At 41.2% G+C, this 25,571-nt stretch overlaps 1 protein-coding gene across 4 annotated transcripts in view; it reads left to right on the forward strand.

Annotated features, from left to right (window-relative positions):
• Positions 1 to 25,571, forward strand: part of Nhsl1 (NHS like 1) — a 234,890-nt gene that overhangs the window by 96,305 nt on the left and 113,014 nt on the right. For 2 of the 4 annotated variants that reach the window (XM_047557102.1, XM_047557104.1), the window contains exon 1: positions 10,542 to 11,408. The exons of the other annotated variants lie outside the window; for them this stretch is intronic. In XM_047557102.1, coding sequence (XP_047413058.1) covers positions 11,207 to 11,408 — 202 coding nt within the window. In that variant the 5' untranslated portion in view covers positions 10,542 to 11,206. Of the gene's footprint in view, positions 1 to 10,541; positions 11,409 to 25,571 lie in introns of those variants that run through there. 4 annotated transcript variants of the gene reach the window in all.

The raw sequence follows: 25,571 nt of genomic DNA on the forward strand, positions 1-25,571 counted from the left end.
CTACAAATTAAGTTGACAAAAGACAGATTAATAGGAGAAAACATAGTCAGTTATCTGCATACAAGAATTCCACAAATAGGAAGGTCAGACAGTTGAAACTTACATGGCCTTTGAGCTACTGAAAGCAATAGGGGCTTGGGGCTTTTGTAGGGAATGATGACACAAATTACGGGGTGTGGGGCAGAGATAGACAGTGAGTCATGTTGTCTTGTGCAGATAAAGCCTCTCAGGTAATAATAAGCCTTCCTCCCAATTCATGTACCAAGAATGTAGATTTCCTCTGTAGATACAGACCTCTGAGTCAGCAATGTCTCGGGACAACCACCTCAAAAATACGCCCCAGAAGTATATTTTGGGGTGTTGTATTCTAGTGTCCCACAGTGGTACTTTGGAGTGGTGTGTCTATGAGCCTCAGAAATCTAAATTTGTTACATTTTTAAAGAAAATGCTCTTATGCAACCTATGCCATTTTAATAGACACAATATGTGGGAGAAACAGAAAAGGCCATGCCCTTAAGCAAATTTTAAAAATATATCCAACTGCAAAGTGTTCTTTTAGTCAAACAAGGATGTGGGAAAAGGATCAGGTGAATTGGTTTATGAGGGGTGTCAAGTCAGTGGCTCCTTTAGTTGCAGGGTGAGAGGAAAGTTTTAAATGTCAAAATAATAACTAAACATCACTTGGATGGAATAATTCCATCTATGAAATGCACACACAACACAGTACTCTGTCTTGTTGATGAACACACGGGCATGTAGAAAAAGTGGAAAAATATGTTGGGGAATGAAGCATGACGAATTTGGGAAAGTAGTTTCTTCAGGGCAGTGGAGAAAGTAGGGCTATTGTTTATCTGTAACATATTATTTTTAAAAAACTGAAGCAATAAAAGACCCCAAGCAAATAAATGAACATGGCAAACTGATAATTATTAAATTTGTACTGGCTTCTCTTCTTTTTTAGGTTCAACATAATTCCAAGTGAAAATTAAAAATTAGATGATTAGAAAATTTATAGTATATATTTAGCATACTAACTGTAAAAAAATATAAAAGTGAAAATGTAAAACCTCTAAAATGAACCATTATATGATATTCTGCTTACAGTATCTAGTGATAATATCTTAGTTATATTATCCTAGCATTGGGGGGGGCAGTGTGCTAGTCTTTAAAAAAAATTTTTTTTGTGTGTGGTATAGAGTATTGAACCCAGATGCACTTTACCAGCTACATCCCCAGCCCTTTTTATTTTTTATTTTGAAACTGGGTCTCACTAAATTGCTTAGCACCTTGCCCAGTTACTGAGGCTGGCTTGAACTTGTGATCCTCCTGCCTCAGCCTCTTGAGTTATTGGGATTACAGGCATGCACCACTATACCCAGCCATACTAGTCTATTTTTTATTCATTTCATACTAAGTCTAGACTCATGATATAATGTTTGTGCATTTTCGGTTAAATTGTAAGTAGGGACTTCACCTCCACATATTTACTTGGAATTGTAGTTTAACAGTTTTAAACTATGATTTTCAGACTTTACCATGACAGAGATTCCTCTTGGAAGCTTAAAAGTCCCAGGTTCTTTTACAGATAGGTATGTACTAAATAGGATCCAGGAATGTGAATTTTAAACAAACTCTCCTGTCCTTCCTTCTCCACCATCCCAGATGATCTGACACAAGTGTTCCAAGTAAGACATTAACTTTTTATTTGACTACATATATAAATTCAGGGTAAGTGTGTGTATGTGCATATGTGTGACAGACAGGGAGGGATTTTTTGTTGTTGTTACAAGTGTTTTAAATAAGTTACATTAATACAGAGACATAGCTGTATGGGTAATTTAAATGACATAAAACCCATGTCTAGTTGATTACTATCATACTTTTTTTTCAGAAGGTTGTATGTGATTTTTGGAGCATAATTTCAGTACTGTTCATGAATGGATCTTTGAAGAACAGGACCAATTGTGGTTTCTTTAGTTCTGACTCTACACTTAGCAGGATGGCAGCAAGGATCTGCCTAGAACAGTGTGATTGGAGGTAAGTTAGTCATTGCAGCTATTTGCTAACTGGTTTCAGAATTTTCTGTTTTGTTTGCCCTACATTAAAGTTTTTTTGTTTTTTTTTTTTTTTTTTAATTCTCATTTGTTTTCACTTGGTTATTTCTCCAGGGTAAAAGGACTTTGGGGAATTGAGGAAATGTAATAATCTGAAGTAACTGAGGGTTAGGTCCATCTACGTAACATTCTGAATAATTAAAAAATTACTCTTCAAATGAGGACTGCTTTGACTAAAAAAAGTAGCAGTTTTCATCACATCACGACATACCGCACACAAAATCAAAAGTATTTTCTAACAACCCAAGCAGGCATTATTGTCTTAAAATTGATTTTAGTGGGACCTTGTTATGGTATGGATATAACGTGTTCCCAAGAGACTCACCTGTGAAGGGCATGGTCCCCAGCAGAGCGCCGATCATTGGTGGGGATTTGGGACGTGACTGGGTCAGGAGGGCTCTGACCTCACCAGCGTCTTAATCCATTGACAGCTGAATGGACTGTTGGGAGGTGGGGCGTGGTTGGAGGAAGTAGGTCACTGAGGGGTGTGCCCTGGAACCTATTTCTTGTCCCCAGCCCCTTCCTCTGGCTCTGCTTCCTGGCTGCCATGAACCCCATGTAGCTTTCCTCTGCTGTACCGTCTGCCATGATGCTCTGCCTTGCCTTAGGCCCAGAGCAACGGAGCCAGCCGGCTGTGGACTAAAACCTTTGAAGCCATGAGCCAAAATATCTCTTTCCTCCTTTGTTTATATCAGGTATTTTGTCACAGCAGAGGGATGCTGACTCACAGACCTCAAAGTAGAAACTTCAAAACTTCCTTTCTTTTATGATTGTTGTATTTTTCTTGTTCAAGTCCTGCTTATGTAACCGAAGAGAAAAGATTCAAAGTAAGGGCTCAGATCACACTAAGTCACCAATCTCATGTCAGTTACTCAGAACACTTGGCATATACACTTCTAGATTCTTGTTAGAGTTTTTCTGTCGAGAGTTTCCATAAATTGTCATTGTTGGCAATTATTGATACTTCAAGTAACCTATTAGACTCTGTTTTCCCAATTTGTGCTTTTATGAATGGCACAAAATGAATAGCTGAAAGGAAATTAGGAATTTTGAAATGTGTAAGAATGCAAAAAAAAAAAAAAAAGAAAGAAAGAAATTCAGAACTTTTACAAAAAGTGAACAGAGATGCTAAAAAATATAACAGGTTGCAAAACTCCCCTTGGTATATCCTTGCATTCTCTGTCCCTGCTGTGAATACCCTCCTCCAACTCAGTAGCTTTAAACCATGAAAGTTTATTCTCCTGAGTTCTGGAGGCCAGGGGGCTCCTGTTCCTCACTGCTTCCAGCATTTTTGGTCAGATCACTTCATTCTCTATCTCTAGGCTCATACAGTCTCTTCTTTCCTCTTCTCTTCAAAATCTCCCTCTGCCTTTTACTTACAAAGGACAGGTGTGATTGTGTTTAGGGCTCACCCGGGTAACACAGGATAGTATTCCAATCTCAAGATTCTCACCCCAATCACAGCTGTGTACCTTTTTTTTTCTCCATAAGATGACCTTCAGAAACATCACTTCTCTTACCTACACTACAAAACTTAGTGATCAGGGAGCTCTTAGTTTTCTACTAGTCATTGATTTTACCATAAGCAGGTGACCAAATTCAACGGTATACTAGAGCTAGTGTGTATTGACTGTGAGAGCCCTTTCTTGAATTTTCCACATTTTAGTAGACTGGTTGTAAATCGTTGGCAGCTTGAAATTGACCATGGTGGGAGTCTGTACATCATGGAAACTGGCAATACTACAAATCTGGATTTCCTGTGTCCCCCCTGCCACACCTGAGAGCGGGTTTACCAAGCACTGGTCAGCCACATCTCTCAACCCCTGGCCACTAGAAACTCAACTCAGAGAGCATTTCTCATCCCGAAGAACGCACTCAGACCCGTGGAGGCTCAACTCAAGGCCCTGCTTGTTTCCTCTGTGTGTGTGTGTGTGTGTGTGTGTGTGTGTGTGATATTATGTTGTGTTGTGTTAAAAGTAGCTATGGGTATTATCTGTCTCCTATGGTAATGTTAAATTCTTCTAGGACAGGGCCTTATCTTTTGTGCTTTATGCTCAGTCTGCCTGGCTGATTTCCTAGCAGGGGATCAATACATATTTGAACTGATCCCTATCTGGGCTCTTTCCATTTCTGGAGGTGACTCACAGAGTGATGCAGACAGATGCCTAAGGATCGAATAAATCTGTACATATATATTTGACTTGTCTTTATTTCCTTGAAGATATACTAGAATTTGGGTTCTGAGTGACACTGATTAAAGAATTTTAAGTACTTTATACTCAATTCTGTTAACGGGTATGTCAGAAGTAAGATTTTATCTGGTTCACTGGAATCACTGCTGGTATCAGCAAGATTACACTCGAGCCTCTGACATGTAGTGGAAGTGCCGTAGAGGTTGCCAAATTGATAAAAGGCCTGTTAAAAAAAACAGATATATTCAGTATGCTGTGTAGAGAGCCAAAGTGAATATAGTTTTAGAGATCAAGCTAAATGGGGAAGGTGTTTGTTTTTTCACCCAGTTGCGGGGGCTGAACTTGGGGCCTTGTGCCTACCAAGCAAGCACTCAACCACTGAGCCAGGTTCCCTTGAGCTAAATAGAATAAACATTTTGGGATTCACTTAAGGTCGACCGAGAGCTTCTTTGCCTTAAACATCTACCAGGAGAAACTGATGTAAACAAGTTTCTACTGCTTATAGAGCAATTAAAGTCACCTGGTGGAACCAGGGAGCTCCCAGCCTGCCTTCAGAGTTCCCAAGGAGAATGCAGGCTTTGGCTCACTGTTGACTCTCCAGTTCTGGGTTGGATTATTGGATTCTGGAGTTTTGGTGCATGGACACCCTAACAAATTAAGATGTCCTAACAAGAGAAGCATAGAGCCTATCAGTTAATAACCTTTCTTTCTTCTCAAAGTAAAGCAATCTAGTTATATGAATAATAAAATTTTATTATTGACCCTTTAATTCAAATTATGTTCTTATGGCCAGCTTAATTTTTACTTTTGCTTTTGGGGAGTTAGTGATGAGGAAATGATCACTATAAGGCTCTACTTCTCTCCTTGCCTTGAACCCTAAGATTAAGGAACCCTGGAAATGAAGGGATGTTTACCCCTTTAGTCACCTGTTAACTGCTGGCTGAGTGAGGTGCTTCCGGGAGCTGACAGAGGAGCTCCTGCCCTCAGGGCATTGGAGTCTGTTGCTATGCCAACTCAAAGGTGATTCCCTGCACTGTATCACCTGGGTGCCTTCTGGAGTTGATTTTCAGACCTTTCCCCAGGTCTGAATTATACTCTGTGTTTTAATGAGATTTCTAGTGATTTATGAACTCAATTAGGTTTGCAAAAAAAAAAAATCTGGATGAGTAGATAGAAAAATTAATAGTATAACGAACACAGGAGAGGCCATGGAAAGATATCAGGAACAATGGAAATCATGATTTTAAAAAATCTATTTATTTGGAATTTTATTTTGGTCTCAGAACAAACTTTCCCTTGGTTGTCTCATAGAAGAATGTGACAGTCGATGCTGGTTTTGAGAGGACCTTCTGGTCCTTCGTTTTCTTGGTTAAGCTTGGGACAGTGTGTCTTCGTGGCTGTCAACTGCTCACCCAACCTCGGTGAGTCCCATTCTCTTCAGTAGCAGCTTCTGCACCAGTGACAGCCGTCATCCCTCGCAGTTTGCTCTGCCTCAGGGGATCGACTGTGCTGCCATTTTGCTCCTGTACCAAGGGATCTCAGGGGAGCAGTGTGGCCCAGGCTTGGGATGTCAGTTCTGTGCAGAGGCTCACAACCGTGTGCATGAAGGCCCACAACTATGTGCATCAGTGTCTCCATCTGAGGGGACAGCACTTCAGATCCCATGGAAGGGGACCATGGCTTCTAGAGCCAGGCATTCATGAATGGGCAGAGTTTTCTTCCTTTCTGATACTGGTGCAGTGGTAGGTGAGGACAACCTAAAAATAGGACCAGCTGGGAGATGAGTCTCGTTTTGTCTCCAGCCACCTCTTTCTGGAGTGCAGTTGTTTCATTTGGCAGGGGAGTGGGGAGAGGATGGGAGTTGGGTAAGGGAAGTCAGAGATGGTGTACCTGGGTTTCCTTTCCTTTCTTTCTTTTTTTTTTTAAGGTATAAATATCTGGTTCAAACATTTTACTTTTAGATGCTGAGATAAGCTTTTATTATTAGCACTTACAAATTACCTCATTTACATCTACTCTTAAATTATTCATGGGAGGTAGCAGTTGGAAAACCTACTGTACCCTGTCCTAGAGGCTGAAGGTCCCCGAGGGCTGTCTGGGCTGTCTTTGAGTGGTAATCTGATGAGGGCTACACTTCCCTGCTCCCGCTCCCGCCAGGGCTGTTTAGAACAGGACAGCGTTCAGTGACAGTGTTCAGTGACTCGCCTCACTGCTGTCTGTTGGGTCCCCCTACCTTTGTGTCTGTCCATAAGCCTTCTGGGTGTGCACCCCACTCCCAGCCAGACCCACGCACCCCACCAGCTCTAACGGCCCCGCCCCATACCCCACCGATTTCCAATGTCAGGGCTCTGCCTGGCTCCTGCCTTCTAGGTTTGACAGGGCAGACAAGGTGCACGTAGAATTTAAAAGTCACTGCTCATTGGAGGCCTTTGAGGGCACAAACTGATGGCACTTGAAATGAGTTCCTGCTCTTGGCTGGCATTTTACGCAGATGGCAACTAGAGCAATTACACGCCTGATTGGTGGAGGGTTTTTCTGATCCTATATCCTCGCGTGTCTAACAGTTTTCATTACATCAAAACTTTCATTTGGGTTAAATGCCTTTTTAAAGGACATTGGTATGTATTGAAACATGAATTATTGTGTCTTTTGGCAAGGCCTCTCAAAGTTATCCGGTGTGTCCCTTTGACTCTGGGTAGACGTTCAAATAAACCTTTCCAAATTGATGGGCATTTGATGCAGAAAGAGGATTCTAGAACTTTCCCTTGTAATATATTTTGTGGACTCCCCGTTTTTCTAGAGAACTTTTCTTGAATGTATTACTTAAATTATTCCTGAAATGATATAATTTCTTGTGATGGGTAGGTAACTCTCAAGTGCTAAGAACTTAGGATGAAAGAGGCAGTCAGTCATCGGGTCCACACACTGAGTCACATCACCATGGAATTTCAGAACTTGAGGGGCAGAGTTCTCGAACGTCCAGAGAGAAAAAAATGCAAGTGACACAAAGCATGGAAAACCAGTATGGCATCAGAGTTCTGCACAACCATGCTGAAAACCAGGAATCGGGGAGCAAAGCCTTCAGAGTTCCAAGGGAAAATGATTCCTGGTTTAGGATTTTATTTTCAGCCAATTATAGATCAGCTATTGGGAGTGGGAAAAAAAAAATTTCAGGTATGCAGTCTGTCAAAAAAATCCTAGTTTTCATTGTTCTTTCTCAGGAACCCTCCAAAATAAGAGAGTAAATCAAGAAAGAGGAAGGCACAGGACTTCTCTGATAAAATAAAAGAGTTTTTGAAATTACAAAAAAAAAAAAAAAAAAAAAAAAATCATCAGGTCTACTGGGGTCATTACCCAGCCATCGCAAGCTTTGGGCTTCCATCTCACAGCGAGGGACAAGAGTGTTGGCCAGGCAGCAGCTTTGACAAAGCGCTTTTAACTACGCCTTTCACTCTTCCCTCCCAGACTCCTGCGAAACCTATAATTTCAGCAAGCTTGTTTATCTGATTTCTTGGTGCCTGGAGCTTAGCAGTAGAGAAGTGGTGGGAGGGAGCAGTTATTGGCACATGTGATAACAGCAGAAGCTGCAGTTTGACAGCCTGATGGCGAAAGGGGAGATGGGAAAGCCCAGCACAGTCAGGAACGTGGGTGAAAATCTGTTCACCTCGTCTGTTCGAAAGGTCTATCTAGGTGGAGTGTGTTCTGATGGAGATTTTCGTGGGAAAAAATGGTTAAATTAAAATGTTCTGTTACTTTGATGATTGCAGCTGAAGTTATTTGGAAAAAAATTATCCCCTAAAAGTAGAGATGGTCTATGGCAGGATCATTGTGACGATTAGCATAGTATATATAAAGTACATGGCACATAACACCTTTGGTCCTTCGGAGGACTGGGTTTTGTGGCTCTTGCCTTGGATGGTGCAGATAATTAGAATGGGTTGTTCATAATAGCAGCTAGGTAAATATAGTTTGAATCAATGTAATAGATTCTAAAGCAGCCCATGAAGGACTTTCTAAGCAAACTGGAATATTAACTTGAATAGTTAAAATTTAGATATTTCCTCCAAAGCTGATTTAAGCCATTGCATTCTCTCATGGTCACTAGCAACGCTGATCCAGTTGTAAAAGCACTTGATTTATTGACTTTCTTTTACATGAGTGAAGTTTTAATGATCGGGGCCCAACATAACAGAGACATGGGTGAGTCAGTAAGCAAAGGATTGGTCATTGTGCAAATGTATCACTGGGTCTTGTGATTCATGGGAACATGGTTTCTGGAAATCTACTTGAGTTTTGTCTAATTTTAGGGATAATTGTTTTTACTTTCTTCAAATAATGTTAGCTATAATAAATAAATCCAGCTTCCTTGGGGAGAATCTTGAGTCTAGTCCTTGAATGGGCCAGTGATTGATGGTTCTTGGTTGCTTGGCAGTGAATGTTCCCTTGGCCACCCTCATCAGCCCTTTCCCAGATGCGTGCAGGGACAAGGAGAGGAGTACCTGAGGAGCACTCACCAACTACTAATGACACCAATGCACATGTGCTTTTATATGTATGTGCACCCCCAAAGAGGGCAGCAGCCAACTTTTTTCCTGGTCTATCAATAACAGTACAGGTTTAGGCTTAGATATCTCTAAATTAAAAATGTAGCTGCAGGATTTCGTCAACAGGGAAGAGAGAATTGTGTTTGTTGTTTAGGGTCCATGAGTCCCTAGACAGCAGAGGTGCTGTGTCAGGAGGCCCTATGAACCTCTAAAATGGGAACAGCATTGGAAGTATCTGTGTACTTTCTGCTAAAAGTGTTTTTAAACTTTTTATATTTTTAGATATAAAATAGAACAAAATACACTGGATGTTTGAACTTTGATGTTAGCCACTATGCATAACTATATCCTCTTTGTCCATATAATGGCGGACAAGTAGATCTATCATTCCAATTTAAGAGCTGAAGCAGGTCCAGAGCACCTGGTGATGGGGCTAGCATTCCTGGTAAATGGTGAAGCTCTGACCTCAGTGGGGTCTGACAACCTGGTCCCTTTCCCCCTTACTGACTGCATGGCAGTGGGTATGGACATTTCTCAGGGCCTGATTCTCCCTTTCTATAACTTGAGTGGTTTAAACGGTATGGTCTCTTGAGGACACTTTTAGCTTTCAATGGAGTCAGTGTCATTTTCACCTTGACTGTTTCATTGCTTCACTCTTCAGTTCTGTGCCTGTTCTCTGCTGTGTTCACAGTGTCAGACGAGCTGCCCATCCTAGGAGCACTTGGCTCTATGATTTTCTTCTCCAAATAGTCTGATCCTTGCAAGCTTGTAAAGCCATTTTCTTACAGTCTTGGTGAATTGGATTAGCTAAATGTTACAGAGCTCTGCTTTTATTTTCAATTGCATTTGTTAGTTTTAATATATTTGTTTGATGCAAAGCAAAGTTGAAGGCTCTAGTTCTCTACTTGTCCCTTATTCACCTTACTTTGATTATACTTTGGAGGAGGGAATGCTCACCTAGGTCTCTATGATGGACATATTCAGAGACTGCTAACACCCCCAGGACTGTGCAAGAGCAGTTTCTAGACATTTTCCATAGAATGCTTGGGCTTAGAGCCTGCAACTAATTGCTCTAACATAGCTTTCAGAGGATGATCCTCCCTGATAGCAGGGTCATTCAAGGATAGAGAGAAATACTCCAGCGGGGGGCGTGGCCAGTGGGGGAGGCAGAGATGGTGTGGACCCCACACTGTCCTGCTGGTAGCATCAGGGAAGGAGGCGGTGACAGGTGCACATGTGGCTGCATTGCACCTTGCTGGAAGCTGGGAGTGAAGGAAGAGCTGCGTCATTTCATTTTCCTAGGAGCTGTATTTCCTTAGGTGATGACAATTCTCAGTCCGCCCAGGAATGCTGGATGTGTATATAACTATACACTGTATTAAAATCCTTTCTTAAAATTGCACTTTCAGAAGTACGGTCTGATAATTAATTATCAAGTTCTTTTTCAAAATCCCCAGACGTCTGCACCGATTTGCATTTCCAAAGCTTTGCTGGAGTTCAGAAGTTTGAGCTGCCACTGAAGTGTTGACTGTGGAGAGGCGGGGCTCCCGGTCTCCAATGAGGTGCCTTCGGTGGCGGGCAAGCCTATCGTCTTTCAGCGGAGCGCTCGCTCTGTAATCCAAGCAGGAGCCACGCAGCCGGTTTTATTGTTTGTGGAGTCCTGCGGCTCGGAGCGCTTCACAGACTGGAAGGAGGGCAAGTGGGCGGTTTATGATTCTGCGCTGTGCGGGGACAAGTGAGCTGAGCCCTTCGGTTTTTCCTGCGTAACCTGTGTGGGTGAACTTTGAACTGGGGACTTCTTGGACGCTGGATCTTTTTCTCCAGGGTGAGAAGTTACGTCCTTGCGCACCAGACAGCTGGCTTTCCGCCCTTGAGGGGAAAGATGTCAGGGAGAGGCGTAGGATTACAGTTTGGGATGCTAGGGACACACCAAAGTGTTGGAGTGCCTTGGTTCTGTTCTTTACAGAGTCCTGACAAGTGTGCCTGAAATGAACAGCCTGCTTCGTTTTTAAAAACTGTGCCTGTATTTATTTTTATTTTTTATTTTTGACTGTGGACATACCTGACCTAGAACTGAGTACCACCAGTATGTGGCCAGGGTAAAAAAAAAAAAAAAAAAAAAAAAAAAAAAAAAGAGAGAGAAAGAAAGAAAAAAAATTAAATTTTGTAATCCTTTATTTTTCTTTTCATCGGTTGACAGAAGCAGTCTTTTGCATAATGCCATGCCTGACTCTCAACATTGTCTGAGTAAGTGGGAAGCAGCAGGCTCTTTGCAGGACCTGGGCCAATTTAAAAAACAGAGCTTTTTGTTTATCTGGCTGTCCTTTGTCTCTAGTCCAGTTTGATGTGAAAGAAGATGAAAAAGGAAGGCTCTTCAGGTTCCTTCAGACTCAAACCAAACTCAGGGTCTCTCTCACGTGCTGTGAGTTGGATAAATTTCTCCTCCTTGTCCAGGCAGACAAAGAGGCTGTTTCGCAGTGATGGAGAGCTATCGGTTTATGGGCAGCAGGTGGAAGCAGATGATGAGAACTGGACATACAGAACCCAGCCCAGAAAAGGTGACTTGATTTTTTTTTTTTTAATTTAAGCATTTAAAAAAGTTTGTTATGTAGAATTATTTGTTTCGATCACTGATTTCCCTTCCTGATTTTGCCCCATTAGGAGGTTTAAAAAAAAAAAAATTGGAATTAAGCTTCCTTCATTTGTTTATATGTCTGAAATGCAAATGCTCCTCCTCTAGATTTGCCTTGAGAATGTACCCTTCCAAGAGGATAAGATGGCTTATTTGCTCTCAGTACCCTCCCTCCCTCCACCAGATCCACACCCTCATGTGACTTTTGTGAAGTTCAGTGGAAAACCACCACTACCACATAGGGAATCTTCTGATCTTACTATCTGGGGTTAGAACATGGAGAAATTGTGCTGAGAAAACTTTGGGAATCATTGATATTTTTTTCCCCTTCTTTCTTCTAAGAAGACTAATGACTAACATGAATGCATAAATTAGACAGGTGTTGGGATATCCATGAGGGGAATGACATACAGGAGCTTACCATTGATATCTTGGCCAAAAAGAATTTTGGGATTTCTATCAAGTTCCTTTTCAGACCAGTGTTGGTTTCTATTCTCAGAATTAGCATGCTTCTCCCTCCTCCAAGGTAAGGAAAGATACCAGGTCTGCTGGGAGACAGGGAAAACTTTAATATTTCTCACCACTCCCCTATTTTATGTTTAGAATTTCTGAGTTCTTCCTCCTAGCATGTTTGCTATAGGACTGAATTGTTCCACTCTCCACTGGGTGCACAGCCCAGTGGGGAAACCCTATTTAAGTATCACAAAGGAGCCCAAGCCAGTACTCGGAGTGATTGTGTTTCCCCTGTTCATCACATTCTTCCCATGCCAACAGAAACCTCAGGAGAATCTCTTGGGGACCTGTTCTTACCCCTCTTTTGGGAAACAAAACTGCTGAAATGTGAATCAACTAAGCTAAGTATGTGCTTATGGGTGCAGTAATTACACTGCGCAGCCTGAGATCGAGTGCAGTCTCCTTTGGGTAACGTGTGTTAAACAATTTTTGTTTGTCCATTAAACTGTGGAACAGGAGGGACCAGTTAATACTCTTTGAACATTTCAGTTGTTTATTATGTCAAGAAGGTGGTCAACAGTTGACCACTGATACTGAGCTTGAAAACATGGCTTTTTAGTTCAGATGCTACATAATTGCCAGGCTGGGAAGAGGCATTTGTGCTTTCTGGCTGGAGCTGTGTAGTTTAGTAAGTCCATGAACTTGACTTTTCTAAATCAGGAAATAAGCTGTGGTTTTGGTAAATGGTTGGGTTGTAATGTTTGAAGCGAGGGTGGATATAGCAGTGCTGTGGTTGCAGGAGGGTGTAGTTTTGATTCCTTTGGCCTTTGCTCAAGGTTGCTTCTTAGGACTTGTTTTGTTTTAAATCAGCCACTGTCAAGTTTCTGTTGAAGATTGTGTACATGTGAGCAGGTGCCTTTAGGACTTCCATTGTAGAAGGTTCATCTAAATTAACATTAAAGGGAAAGAGAATGAATTTGTGTATATTAGTTTTAGTGGGGAAATGAAGCAAGTACTGCACACATGACTTGGAGAAAATAAAGAAGTCATTATAAGGAACAGGGGCAACTTGTAAAGTGAAGGGAGGACTTGTTTTGTAACAATACGAAAGAGCGTGCCATTTGTCCTTTCGTGTAACTGGATACAGTAGCCTCAGGAAGATACATGGAGGCATGAGACAATGTGTAAATTTATATGGTTCTTGGAAAATAATGGGGCGCAAATAAATATTACTTTTGGCATATGTAGTTATGGGGAATTCTTAAAAACCTGTCTGTACATCAAACTCACAATATTATATTCTGTTTAGCATTTGACTTAACAAAAAAATTGGCTCCCAACTTTGACATTGTCTTAGGGGCATGTTATAACAGTTGGTCTTTATTCCACATGATTCTATCCAATGAAAAATGTACAAGTGACATTTGTTTACACTTGTAGATCAAAAGAGGAAAAGTCTGTAAGAAAAATTATGCAGGATTGAGTTTTTTCTTAGAAGCATCAAATATGCTGAAACTTTAGTAGGGATTATTGATTTGTGCTATGAATACCTAATGGCCATATTAGGATTTAGTTTCCAATAAATTTGCTTTGAAGACATATTGGTCTGATGGGAATGGGAATCACATCTTTTATATTGGACTGCCCAAACCACATGCATCCTAATCCACTTTCCTTTTAGGGTTACTCCCCAAGTCCCCTACCTTACTTGAACATCCTTTGATTTATAGTTTTCTAAAAACTGCTCCACATCTCCTTCTCCCACATTCAAACACTACCATCAGCTGTGGAGTGACGAGTCGGGCAGCTGTAGCCTGACAAGTCAGCCTTGTACCTGTGGGTTCTGGATGGCAGGAAGTCTGGTTCTGCAGCCTCCTGGTGACTTCTCCCCACCTCCAGGAGCTGCTGCAAGGCCTGTCTGCATGTCTGTTCCCTGCCCATTGTCTCCAGGTAACACTGCTGTGTACAAGGAGCCCGAATCCCTGCTGTCAGAGTGGATAGATGGTTGTATAAGACATACATTCATTTTACAAAACAGAAGGTCTTTATAATGACTTTCTCTGTTGGATTGCTTAACAGTAACATCAAAGTGAAAGTTTTTAAGTGGTTAGCTTCACAATTTAACACTGTCACTTATATTCAAGAAACTAAGGATAAAATTACCATGCTTGAGATTTGTTTAGAATCTCTTATAAGATTAGAAGTGACTAATATGCATCTTTCTCATACACTGTTTTTCTGAATTTAAAAAATTTCCAGAAGAAACATAGTGTTATGTCTAAAGCAACCATCAGGAAGCACTTGTACTTTATCTTGTTACATAACAAGCTTCAAAACTCTTTTGTGTCAGCATTTGTACTCAGGAAGGTAAGAATGAATTGGGTAAAATTTTAGTGTGATGTGATCCCTTACAATAGCAGATGATGGTTTGACTTAGCCACACAAATCAAGGGTGGGAATCAGTGTCAGAAATATTATATTCAATGGATCATGAGCTATTTTACCAGATGCCTGTGTAGTAAGAAGGGAAATGTAGTTGTGGATGAGAAAATAAGTAGCTTTCCACATGGGGCTGTGAGGACATTTATTGGATGGGTAGGAACTGAGAACTGTGTGCAAAATGTAAAGACATGTAGTACATAGGCCCTGAGGTGGAGTTCATATGTAAATGGGAAAGCATAGAAGACATCCAAGGGGAAATTAAATAGAAAATGCAGGATAATTGTGAAAACTTGTAATGTGAATGGCTTGGATGCGAAAATTCAGATAAAAGTACTTTATTTGAAATATTTTCATGGCTTTCATGGTCTCCTGGCTGTTAGTATGAAATAAAATAATATTTAATGAGTACTTTCTTTACCAGCACTGTCGAAGGTTCCTGAGAAAAACTGATGATTAGTAGTATTTACTCTGTGCTTGCCTTTCCTTGCTCACGCATATAAAACCAAAAACACTGGAATAATAATGGGGTATGCGCTCACTGAGCAGAACATGTTTTGTTGTATCCTCAGCTCTCTGTTTAGCTGTGCAGAGGCGTGATTGACGATCCTGGAAATTGGCAGGTTGGCAGAGAGGGCAATTGACATGCAAAGCTTTGTTTTAAACCATGTTTTCATCTTCTCCTGGACTTGATCATAAGATCTTAATAACATTACCAATTTGTCTCATTTGGATTTCAGTGCCCTCCCTTCCCAGTAATTTCAAAAGTGGCCAGAGATGGGGATGGGGGGGTAGATCAGTGTCAGAGCAAGTAACTAGCTTGAAGGTGCTGGGTTTGATCCTGAGTACTACCTGCCAAGAGTGGGGGGACCAAGTCCAGAGATGGCTCTGGTGCGGGCCAATGAATAATCTATACATCAGGTCTTCAATTTTTGAGGGTGGACATTGGCTATATATAAAGTAAATTCACTCCAGTTTCCCTTCTGATAAAATAGTTGCAGAAAAGCAGGATCCTTGTGCATAATTAGATTAGTAATGACTTTAGATATTGTAATGGAGAAAAATGACTTTAAAGACCAAAAGCAGCAAGTTCAAGATCCTATTTCCCTGTAAATAGTTATGCTTTGTTTTTCAGTAGTAAAATCTTTAAAATTATGGGACTTAAGAATAGTTTCTTCATGGAGTTGAGGAAACCTTAAAAACATTGACAAATGTTGTCAAGGTAGCATTCCAAATATGTGAATAAATATGTTTTATTTATTTTGAGGACCACTCTGTACATCAGAAAAATAGCTAAATGGAGTTTGTCTTAATGAAGGAGATAAGAAGAATACTCTCAGTGCAGCGAATATAATGTTTTCCTTCTTAATTTCCTACTGAAGTTGATGTTCTGTGAAAGAGACAAAGAGTGAGTGCCACTTAATATTTTATCTGGCCCACTGAAACTGCCCTTGATTGACCTTTGATTATTTGTTCTTTTGAAGTTGCCACTCTGTTGCCACACTGCCTTGTTTTATTACAAAAACATCTTTATTCGGTAATTAAATTGTTGAAGTTCTATTGAGATTATGTTTTATCTCATACCCTTCTTTAATTAATTAAAAAAAACAGTTTGTGAACTTGCTTTGAGATTTAGACACTTAGATTACTAAAAATAGAGTGATCAAAGAAGTAACCTGTCAGGGCTTGGGTTTGGAGGTGAGTTACTTGTGTTCTTTTCCTTCGAAATGTCTTTTATGAGTTATGAAAACTTTTTTGAAATTGTTCTTTACAAATAGTGATTTCTAAAATAATTTCAAAAGACCCTGCACATTAAATAGGGTTCATTATTCTGTTTTTTAAAAATAATTATTATAGAATGTGCTGTATTTCCATATAATTTCAGTGTTTTTAATTGTTTTTGACTATATTATTTTCTATCAAATTAGGGTTCTTTTGACAGTCCAGTGTTTCCTATCAAGTACTTGAGTTAATTCCAGTCTTACTGATTTGACCTCCCAAGGGTCTGTTGTGTTTGTACCCACCTGCCTGTATCTGCCTGTATCTGGTCTGTATCAGCTCTTTTCTGGACTTCGGAATGGTCTTCTTTCTTCTCTTGCTTTCTCTACTCTTGCCCCACTTTGATGTGTCCTTGAGTCTACGCTGTTCCCAGAGTGACCTTTCTAAAACCCAAACACAATTCCGTTTCTCTTTGGGGCTCCCCTTGCCTGTGGAATGAAGCCTGTGTGATCTGCCTCCTTCCCCTCCCCGCCCTTTGAACCACCCAGGTGTGTGGACTCCGCTGCCACAGCTGGGCACTCTGCAGCCTCCATTCCCTCGGGTTTCCATTCCCTGTGCTGGGTTGCTCTAGCCACCTTCGCTGCTTGTTGACTTCTGTTTTAGTTGACTTTCCATCATTATGACCACGAACCTGACATGGACAACTTAAAGGAGGAGAGAGGGAGAGGAAAGAACCCCTGGGACAAGAAATAGCCTCCCAGGGAGTGCCCCCTGGACCTACTTCCTCCAACCATGCCTCACGGCCTCCAAATTTCACCACCTCCTGGGAGTCCATTCAGCTCTCAGTGGATTAATCCACTGATGAGGTCTGAGCCCTAATGATCCAATCATTTCCTGAATTCCCCCCACTTCTGAACATTGCTGCAGTGGGGATCAGACCCTCAGCACATGCGCCCCTGGGGGACGTTCCAAATCAGGACCATAACGATTTCCTTCTCAACCCTCCAAACTCGGTAGCACCCTGGAAGTCTCCCCTGATCTTCCAGGGCGGAGCTGCCCTCTCCCTTCTCTACACTATTTCTCTGCCTTCTTCATCCCTCTGGAATTGCATTTGTCATATGCTGGATTATACTTATTTCTTTACCTGCCTGTGGCTTAATTAGACTGTGAACTCTTTTACGACAGAGAGCCAATCAAATTTATCTTTTTTACCCCCAAGGCAAAGTGCTCAGTCAGTGGCTGATGAATGGGGACGCATACTCACCCAGGGCTGTCAATGGTGCTATTTACACAGGCTGAACGTGGGTTCTTAGTCCAGATACTAAGTACTGTGCGCTTAGTATCTGGACTTCCTGGAGTGTAACAAAAAGAGGATTCACTTTGTAGGAACATAGTTTTGGGACAACCTGCTGTTTACCATTGCACCCAAATGACACATGCATCAGACACTCTGCAGAAACCTTGGATCCTGGCTGTTTTGACCAATGAGTAAGGTTGACCATAGTGAGTAGAGATGAGGTGTGATGTGGAGGATGCCCAGACAGACAAGGAGAGACAGCCTGATGGTATGCTCTATCCTTAACTGGTTTCCCCGTTTTCACCTTTGTGCTGGTCCCCTACTCCCATCCCCATCCAGGCTGATTTTAATGCAGCAGCATTGGTGATCCCACTAAGCATCAAACATAAGTTGTGTGGTGTAACTGCCCTGCTGGGAACCCTTCAGTGGCCCTCGTTTTTGGATACTTAGGTGACAGTGTCTTGATAGTATTGTCTAGGACCTCCGCCATCTGCCTCCCTTGCTCATGCCTCTGGATGTTTCATTTCTGTCACTTGCTAATTGTGTGACCTGGGGCAAGTCACAGAATCTCTTTAAGCTCTAGTTTTCATTTCTGTAAATGGGGATAATACCTATTTATCATTCAGATTGGTAGCAGGTACAATCTACCCAGTAAATGAGGCTGTTTTTTAGATACTGTGTCAACTTATAAAGTGGATCTGGTTGTATTTACTGGTTGAGGACATTGGGTTCACAGTCTCTTCATTACCAGTAGGCAATTGAGTCAAAACATATCTTCACAGAGCACCTGTTCTGTAGGATTTTCAGTATAGAAAGAGGAGGCTTTGGAATACTTGTACAAAGCAGGCAACTCAAGCGGAAGCTATCACTTCCTTTATGTAATCCTCCAAGGAATTCATACTTCATCGTATATGTCAAATCCTGAAATGAATTAAATACTAAACTGGAAGTCATGTCTGAATCAGTCAGACCACCCATAAGTATTAACAGTTACAAATATTTAGCGAGTGCTTACCACGGCCAGACACATAGTGACACCTTGCATGAATTAATCTGTTTAATATATCTGAATATTATGTGTATTCATAAAAATATTAATTGCCTTAATGAGCAAGATAGGGTCAGATCATTTAGGAAGAACTAAAAACTTCCATGTGATGAGACAGAACCAAATGTAATTCTTTGACAGGAATAATATCAAAGTACCTAGGGCATTAGAGGTTGTGGACTCCTTTAACTTTTGATTTGAGGGCAAATACTTTGCTTGATAGTGTTTGGGGTGTACTTCATACCTCTCCTGGATTTGAAGCTCTTTTGAAGTCTAGCCTGTGTCTTATCCGGTGTCTGACTTTACAGACAGTAAGTATTTGTCGTGTGAATACCTGGTTGAAGCCACCCTAAGGAGACTCTGGGTATGGCTGGAGAGTGACTTGGAGGTTGAGGTCATCTAAGGCTGCTGTCTCTGAGAAGAGAGTGATTCCATAGGCTCATAAGGAAAAGCAGTCACGAGGCTACAGATTCTTAGGTTGGGCTGTCTTTATTAAGGGACATCACAGGTTTTAATAATTCATTGTTCCTGTAGCAACAGCATCTGTGATTTTCAAAGATACAGTTAAATTTGTTTTAGCTTTAAGAGATGCAAGTGGTCATTACTTTGGTGTTTTTTGTTTGTTTGTTTGCTTGTTTTTTTGATTTTTGTTTTTTCTTTTTTTTGGATACTGAGAATCTAACCCAGGGGCAATTTACCACTGAGCTACATCCTCAGCCCTTTTTATTTTCTATTTTGAGACAGAGTCTTGCTACATTGCTGAGGCTGGCCTGAAACTTGTGATCCTCCTGCCTCAGCCTCCCATGTTGCAGGGATTACAGGTGTGTGCCACCGTGCCTTGCTGGATTTCTTATCTTCCTAATTAAAAAGAATATTTGTGGTGATCACTGTCTTAATAAAGGTCTCAACATCCATACTTTTGTGGACACAGATGTGCCTGGTATGTGGGGCGTTTGGAAATAGCCCCTCTCTTCCCCAGCCTGCACCATACCTCGCTTCTGGGCTATCTGATTGGGGATCTCAGGACATTCCCTATCATTTTGCGACTGACATTTGATGCCTGACTGGTTATCATGGATGTTAAACCAGCCATTATTTCTTTAGTTCTTTACTGAAGCCCATTACTGTGCTGGCCTCCCCACGCTTTGGCTCTTTAAACACCATGATGAATGGTGAGCACTTGCCTGGCCCACAGTTGTGGGAGATCATCTCCCAGGGGAAGTGGGCAAGGTCTGTGAGCTGGGTCTCCCAGCTGCTGCTTCCCTTGCTTCCACCACCTAGGGGACTCATCCCTCGAGTTCAGATGAGCACCTTGGTGCATTTCACTTGTGCCGCATTATGTTCTGAGAGCTCCTGTTGCTCACCAGAAAGCAACCTGGAAAGAAAGAAACTCACTGTGGAGTGAGCCTTCCCCAGTTTCAAGATGAAAATAACTTGAATTATAAGGTCACCTGGACAGTCCTGGCCCACAGGGCTTTTCCTAGAGCAGGTGCTTGTTAGGAACAGTGAATGAAGAGGGAGGGACTCTACCCTGCCATTTTCATGCCCTCTTATTTTTGAAAAAGACTATGTAGGGAGTGGTAATGAATGGCTAGTGGAAGAAGGTGGTCATAAACTAGAGGGAATAAGCTAGATAAGGAGAGGAGAGTCTCCCTGCCTCTGTGTCCTGCTTCTTCTTTGCTAAGGGTGTTTGGAGCCATCTCCTAAATCATTCAAGTGTGGTCATGTTTCTGAATGTGCTGCTTGCATGATTAATTGTGTACTTCAAGTATTTTAGGTGTGTTTTTAAGGCAGAACTTAATAAACGTTATGATTGAACTAAGTGTGAAACAAGACTGGAGGGTAATCTGTTGTTGAACTCATTCTAGTGGCACAAGCTGATTGTCAGGTTTGGATTCATGTCTGTTTATCCTTCTTGAAGGAAAACTAAAAGTTACAAGCAGCTGGGATTTCAGAGAACTGCACAACTTAATTTTTGTGCTTTTCATAAACTTGGAAAGAGAAAATGAGAATAAATCTATCCTTTGGTTGGTATGCTTCTCTTGTCTCTGTTCCCTAAGGTTCTCTTTCACTCGGTAATTAGAAACTAAGGCAGAGGTTGTCTGGTGTTTCTGGATTCCATTTTGAAATCAACCAGAATTCTTACCTGAGCACAGGTGTACGTTGCTTCAGTCCTGCTTGGTCCAGGATTCTTTTACAAAGCATACAAAAGACAATATGTGAATTCATCTTTGTGGGTGGTTGTGGCCGGTGCTTGGTGTGGTTGCTGTGATCGCCCTGCCTAGGAGTTTTTTATTTACATAATCTTCCCCACCCCACCCACCATTAGAAAGTACACAGAGTACGTTGAGTTCCTGGAAAAAGAACTTTAATTTCTACCTTAAAGTAACTTTATTGCTGAGTTAATCAGCACACTCTATTCGTACTATAAAAAGATGGCTTAAATATTTTTTTTCCTTTTTAGCTTTATAAGCCCAGTTCTTTTTCCTAAAATATGAATGTTTGGATGCTCTTCTGCCCTCAGGGTCCCAGTCTGATTTGATTTATAAGCAGGTCTCAGGTGCCTGGTCTCATGAGTGTTCTGTAGCTGTTTTATAAAGCTGTGGAGGGTGGGGTTTCTGTCCTCCTACATTCCTTTGGATTACCAGACTCTGCTTACATCCCACACTCCAGGATGTGGCGGTTTATTCGGTTGGTGTGTGTTCACGTGACCCTCTATCCAGCGAGAGGTTGTGCCATCAACTCGAGAAGTCTCGAAGGTTGTGTACAAACTCCAACTCATAAAAATTTCAACAAAAGTTCAAGCAGTAAATTTTTTCTCTAGTATCTGAGAAAGTCGAGCTAGTTGTTTTCTACAATAAATGCTGTTTCAAATGGAGGGAAGAATCTTCTGCGGTGCAACTATGGTGTGAACGTTTTTGTTTTTTTTTTCCCCAGTGCCCCAAAAGCATCACTATGGTTATTTATGACAGAGACTTTCAGAAGTTCTGCTTGTGTCTGGAGTAATGAATACACTTCTGGTTGACTCCAAGTCCACACATTGTCTGCGCATGTGCATACACTCAAAAACTTTGCAAAACTACGTCCCTTTACTGTGTGTCAACACATGTGCTCTCTAGTCTCTCTTATTTTGTTTCTACTTTATTAAATAGAAAATCTCCGTCCTGGCCTAGCAACCTGATTTTATGACTCCCTATTAGGTCATAACCTTCATTTGGCAAAATATCGCTCTCAGTGAATTTAAGTTCTTTCAGCAGGGCTTTGTGAAGTTTGTGCACTGGATAGCTCCTTCCTCAGACATACAAGTTGTAAGTGGGGCAAAGTCTGCCCAGAGTTCCCTGTTTTCTTGGCACTGTAGTAAGGCCTGGCATGCTCCAGGTGCCTTGAGATGCAGTGTGATTGGGACTGCATCTCAGGAAACTGTCTGGTCTAAAAACCAATTCGTGATGGTGAGCATCTAAGCATTTGTCCACTACAGTGGGTATTTCCTGGGTTTCCCTCTCAACCCCTAGCCTGGGACCTTGTCACTGTGTAAGGAGCAATCGCAGCAGGATGGAGTGATGTGCAGTGTGCCTGCCCAGCACAGGGTCGTGCTCTGGGACTGCTTCCTCGCCCTTGCTGGCCAACCCTGGGGGGAGCTCTTGAATACCAGTGTCTGCCTTATTCCTGTAGAGTTCTCCGTCACTGTGCTTTCTGGCCTGCTGTCCATTCCACACAGGGGAAACTGAGTTGAGATGCTTGGTCCATTTAACTTTGCTTTTGAATCGTTGGGCTCTGGACTGTATGTGTTGGAGATACTATGTCTGAACTAGATAAAAAGGAGCATTTTCTTTGAAACATAAAGTTGTTGATGTCAAAGACTGGTGGCTGGCTAGAGATGCTCTCCTAGATTATGATCCTATGAAATATGTGTTAGCTTACATAAAATGTTAGCAAAATATGCCTTTCACTTATTGGTTATTTTAATTTTTTCTTTTGTTTCTTATTTTCTGCTTTGTGTTGCTGTATTAGAATTATACATAATAGTGGGTAGCTCTTTTACATCTTTTTCGTCTGTTCCCTTGTCTTTGCCAAATGAAGGTTATGACCTAATAGGGAGTCATAAAATCAGGTTGCTAGGCCAGGACGGAGATTTTCTATTTAATAAAGTAGAAACAAAATAAGAGAGACTAGAGAGCACATGTGTTGACACACAGTAAAGGGACGTAGATTTGCAAAGTTTTTAGGTGTATGCACATGCACAGACAATGTGTTGACTTGGAGTCAACCAGAAGTGTATTAATTACTCCAGACACAAACAGAACTTCTGAAAGTCTCTGTCATAAATAACCATAGTGATGCTTTTGGGGCACTGGGGAAAAAAAAAAAAAAAAACGTTCACACCATAGTTGCACCGCAGAAGACTACAATAATTTAAAATATTTTGTTGTAAACATCTTTCTGTAGTACACCTGTGGAGCTAACTTGCAGGTCATGGTTTACTCAGTGCTCACAAACATTTGATCTCATTTATCAAGATGACAGTCCTGTGAGATGGGCAGGACAGGTGGCATCATCTCCTTTTACTGGGAGAAGTCAGGCCCTGGAAGATTAAACGACTTGCCAGGAGCCATGTGGATAATAAACTGTTTAGAATGGATCTGAATCCATTTCTTGTGACTTTAAGGTACCTCTGTTCAATCTGCAGGATATAATTTAATTTTATTTTGATGCCTGTGTGTCATTGTGAAAAGCCATTGAACCTTATAATAATCTGATGATGCCTTGCTGGCCATTGAGGTTTGTAAAGATCCTTACTGTGTCACGAAGTCGATCTCCATCTGTGTCCCTGAGCTTACAGGGACTGCTTCATATTGCCCTTTTCAGTAAGGTTTTCTCTTTTAACCTTGTGCCTGCCTCTTGCCGTCCCACCGCTGTCTGGTTTGGTGTTTTTAATTGTGACCTTGCGGGGAGGGTCTGGGCAATCCAGTTTATTGTAGCAGTATTGACCCGAGGACTAATGAGATCCTGCGGCACAATCCCCAGCGTCATGCCCTTTAGTTGGAGGCCATTGTGACCTCTTGCTTCCTGATCTTATTTTGAGTGGTTGAGTTTGTTGGAACGGTGCTCTCTTGATGAGTCGATGTTACTATATTACCTCAGTATATTCTTTTACATGTTTTTCGTCTGTTCCCTTGTCTTTTCAGCACCACTGAATAAAGTACGTGTTTGCATTAGAGTTTCGGACCTGTGACTGTATTCGGGTATCCCAGTGTTTTTTTTATAAGCATTATGTTTTAAACACTCCTGTAATCAATCACTCTGGCTTTGCAAAGAGGATGACCATCTTCTTTGTCGTTTCCCTTCAGAAACCAGTATAACTTTCCAAGCTTTGGTTTCACCCTCATTCTCTAATAACTCCTGAGTTCTGTTGCTTCTCCCTCTCTTCTGCTATTTGGACATCAAATATATTTACTTGATTTTTATATGGCTGGCATCCCCCCTCCCGCAAATTTCTATTTCATATCTTTCTTCATATCATCTACTTTAAAGAAGTCAAGAAATGGTGAATTTAAGACCTATTTCTATTATTTAAAACCAATTCTACTCCACTAAATACTTTGGGCCCATAGCTTCAGACAACATTTGCTCCTCATTAATACAAATGGGAATTATAAAAAACATGACAGAGAAATCTGAACTGAGTCTCTGGTTTTCCATGAATTTCTTAATAAACCCCTAATATCCCAATATGCAAAATTCAGGTGACCTTTTAATACCCTGCCTTGAAATGCTGTGATCCCCATTTTGCATTGTGGCCCACAGTAGTTGCTCAATGAGTACTTTGATTTATACATCAGAGAGCTGCAAAAATGTCTGAATGCAATTTAAATTAATTGAAAGCAGAAATTAATATTTCTATGACTCAAGAAATGAAGCTCAGAGAAAAACAACAACTTCTAAAAACATTGTCATCCTTTCTCACGTTGCCCAAACACTGGAGAATTGATCCAAGATGCTCACTCCTAATAGGAAAAGCTTTTGGTGCCCAATATAATTACTTTGTTTTTGTTATAAAATCTCAGAGGCAGTGGCAATTTTAGAGGTGTCTTTCTTTTCTGATGAAATGAGTATTCAAAAAAATTCCAGTTTTGTATTTAGTAATTAGAGAAACCAACTTAAATAATTATTTAGAGAGATGTTATTGAAGCAATGGACCATGTTTTCCTGTCAGTGCCATTGAGAGCATTTTGGTAGGTATTTGTGTATAGTCTTTAAATTGATGTGCAAAGGAATCCAAGTAGAGTCACCTTGGCAGTCAGGTTAGGACTGGAAGGAGCCTCAGAGAAGACCCCGCCAGATCCCTCATTTGACATATAAGAAGCGAGGATCCAGACAGATGAGGTAGCCTACTCAGATCTCAGGACCAGTGGGTCCCACTGAGACTCTGCCTTACATTTCTCCCTCGCCTCCTAAGTGGCATTGAAAGTGTGTTCTTTTCTATTAGTTCTTTAATTTTAACATTCCTGACTGCCCTATGAAGGTCGAGTGACCGATTCCTTAGCTGACCTGACATCAGATTTTGGAACTTTGTTGTTCACTCGGTATCACTCCAGGGGTTTCCTAAGCAGGTGCGCAGGAGACAGGCGACATACTATTAACTGCCACTGGAAGCCAAAATTCTGCTTTCAAAGAATGAAAGCCACGGGGGAGAACAAGCTCCTGGACCCCAGGCTGCAGCTTTTTTTTTTTTTTTTTTTAATGAATTGAAGTCCCTAGAGGTAGTCTAAGAACTTAATAGAGCTGTCAGAAGCACACCTGCCTCAAAAGAAATAAGCGCATCTTTAAACTTCAAACTTGGTATTTTGCTTTTGACATATAGTATTTCCCTGCTCCCGAGTGGCTTGTAGATTTATTGTACTTAATAGCTGAATTTGCAGATACATTGGATAAAAATAGAACACAAGTAAATCCCAGCCATCACCACAAGCAGATTTTAAGGTTCCTTTTATTGGAATTTAACTTTACTGACTAGTAGGTTAGAGAGAAAGGGAAAGAGGTAAAACAAATTAAAAGGGCAAGGACTCAGATCATGCATGGCATGATCAAAGAGGAGGATCAGGAGGAGCTCTGTTTGTGGCAGATGTGGTTCT

This window comes from Sciurus carolinensis, chromosome 7, assembly GCF_902686445.1.
Source record: "Sciurus carolinensis chromosome 7, mSciCar1.2, whole genome shotgun sequence".
Classification (NCBI taxonomy): Eukaryota; Metazoa; Chordata; class Mammalia; order Rodentia; family Sciuridae; genus Sciurus; species Sciurus carolinensis.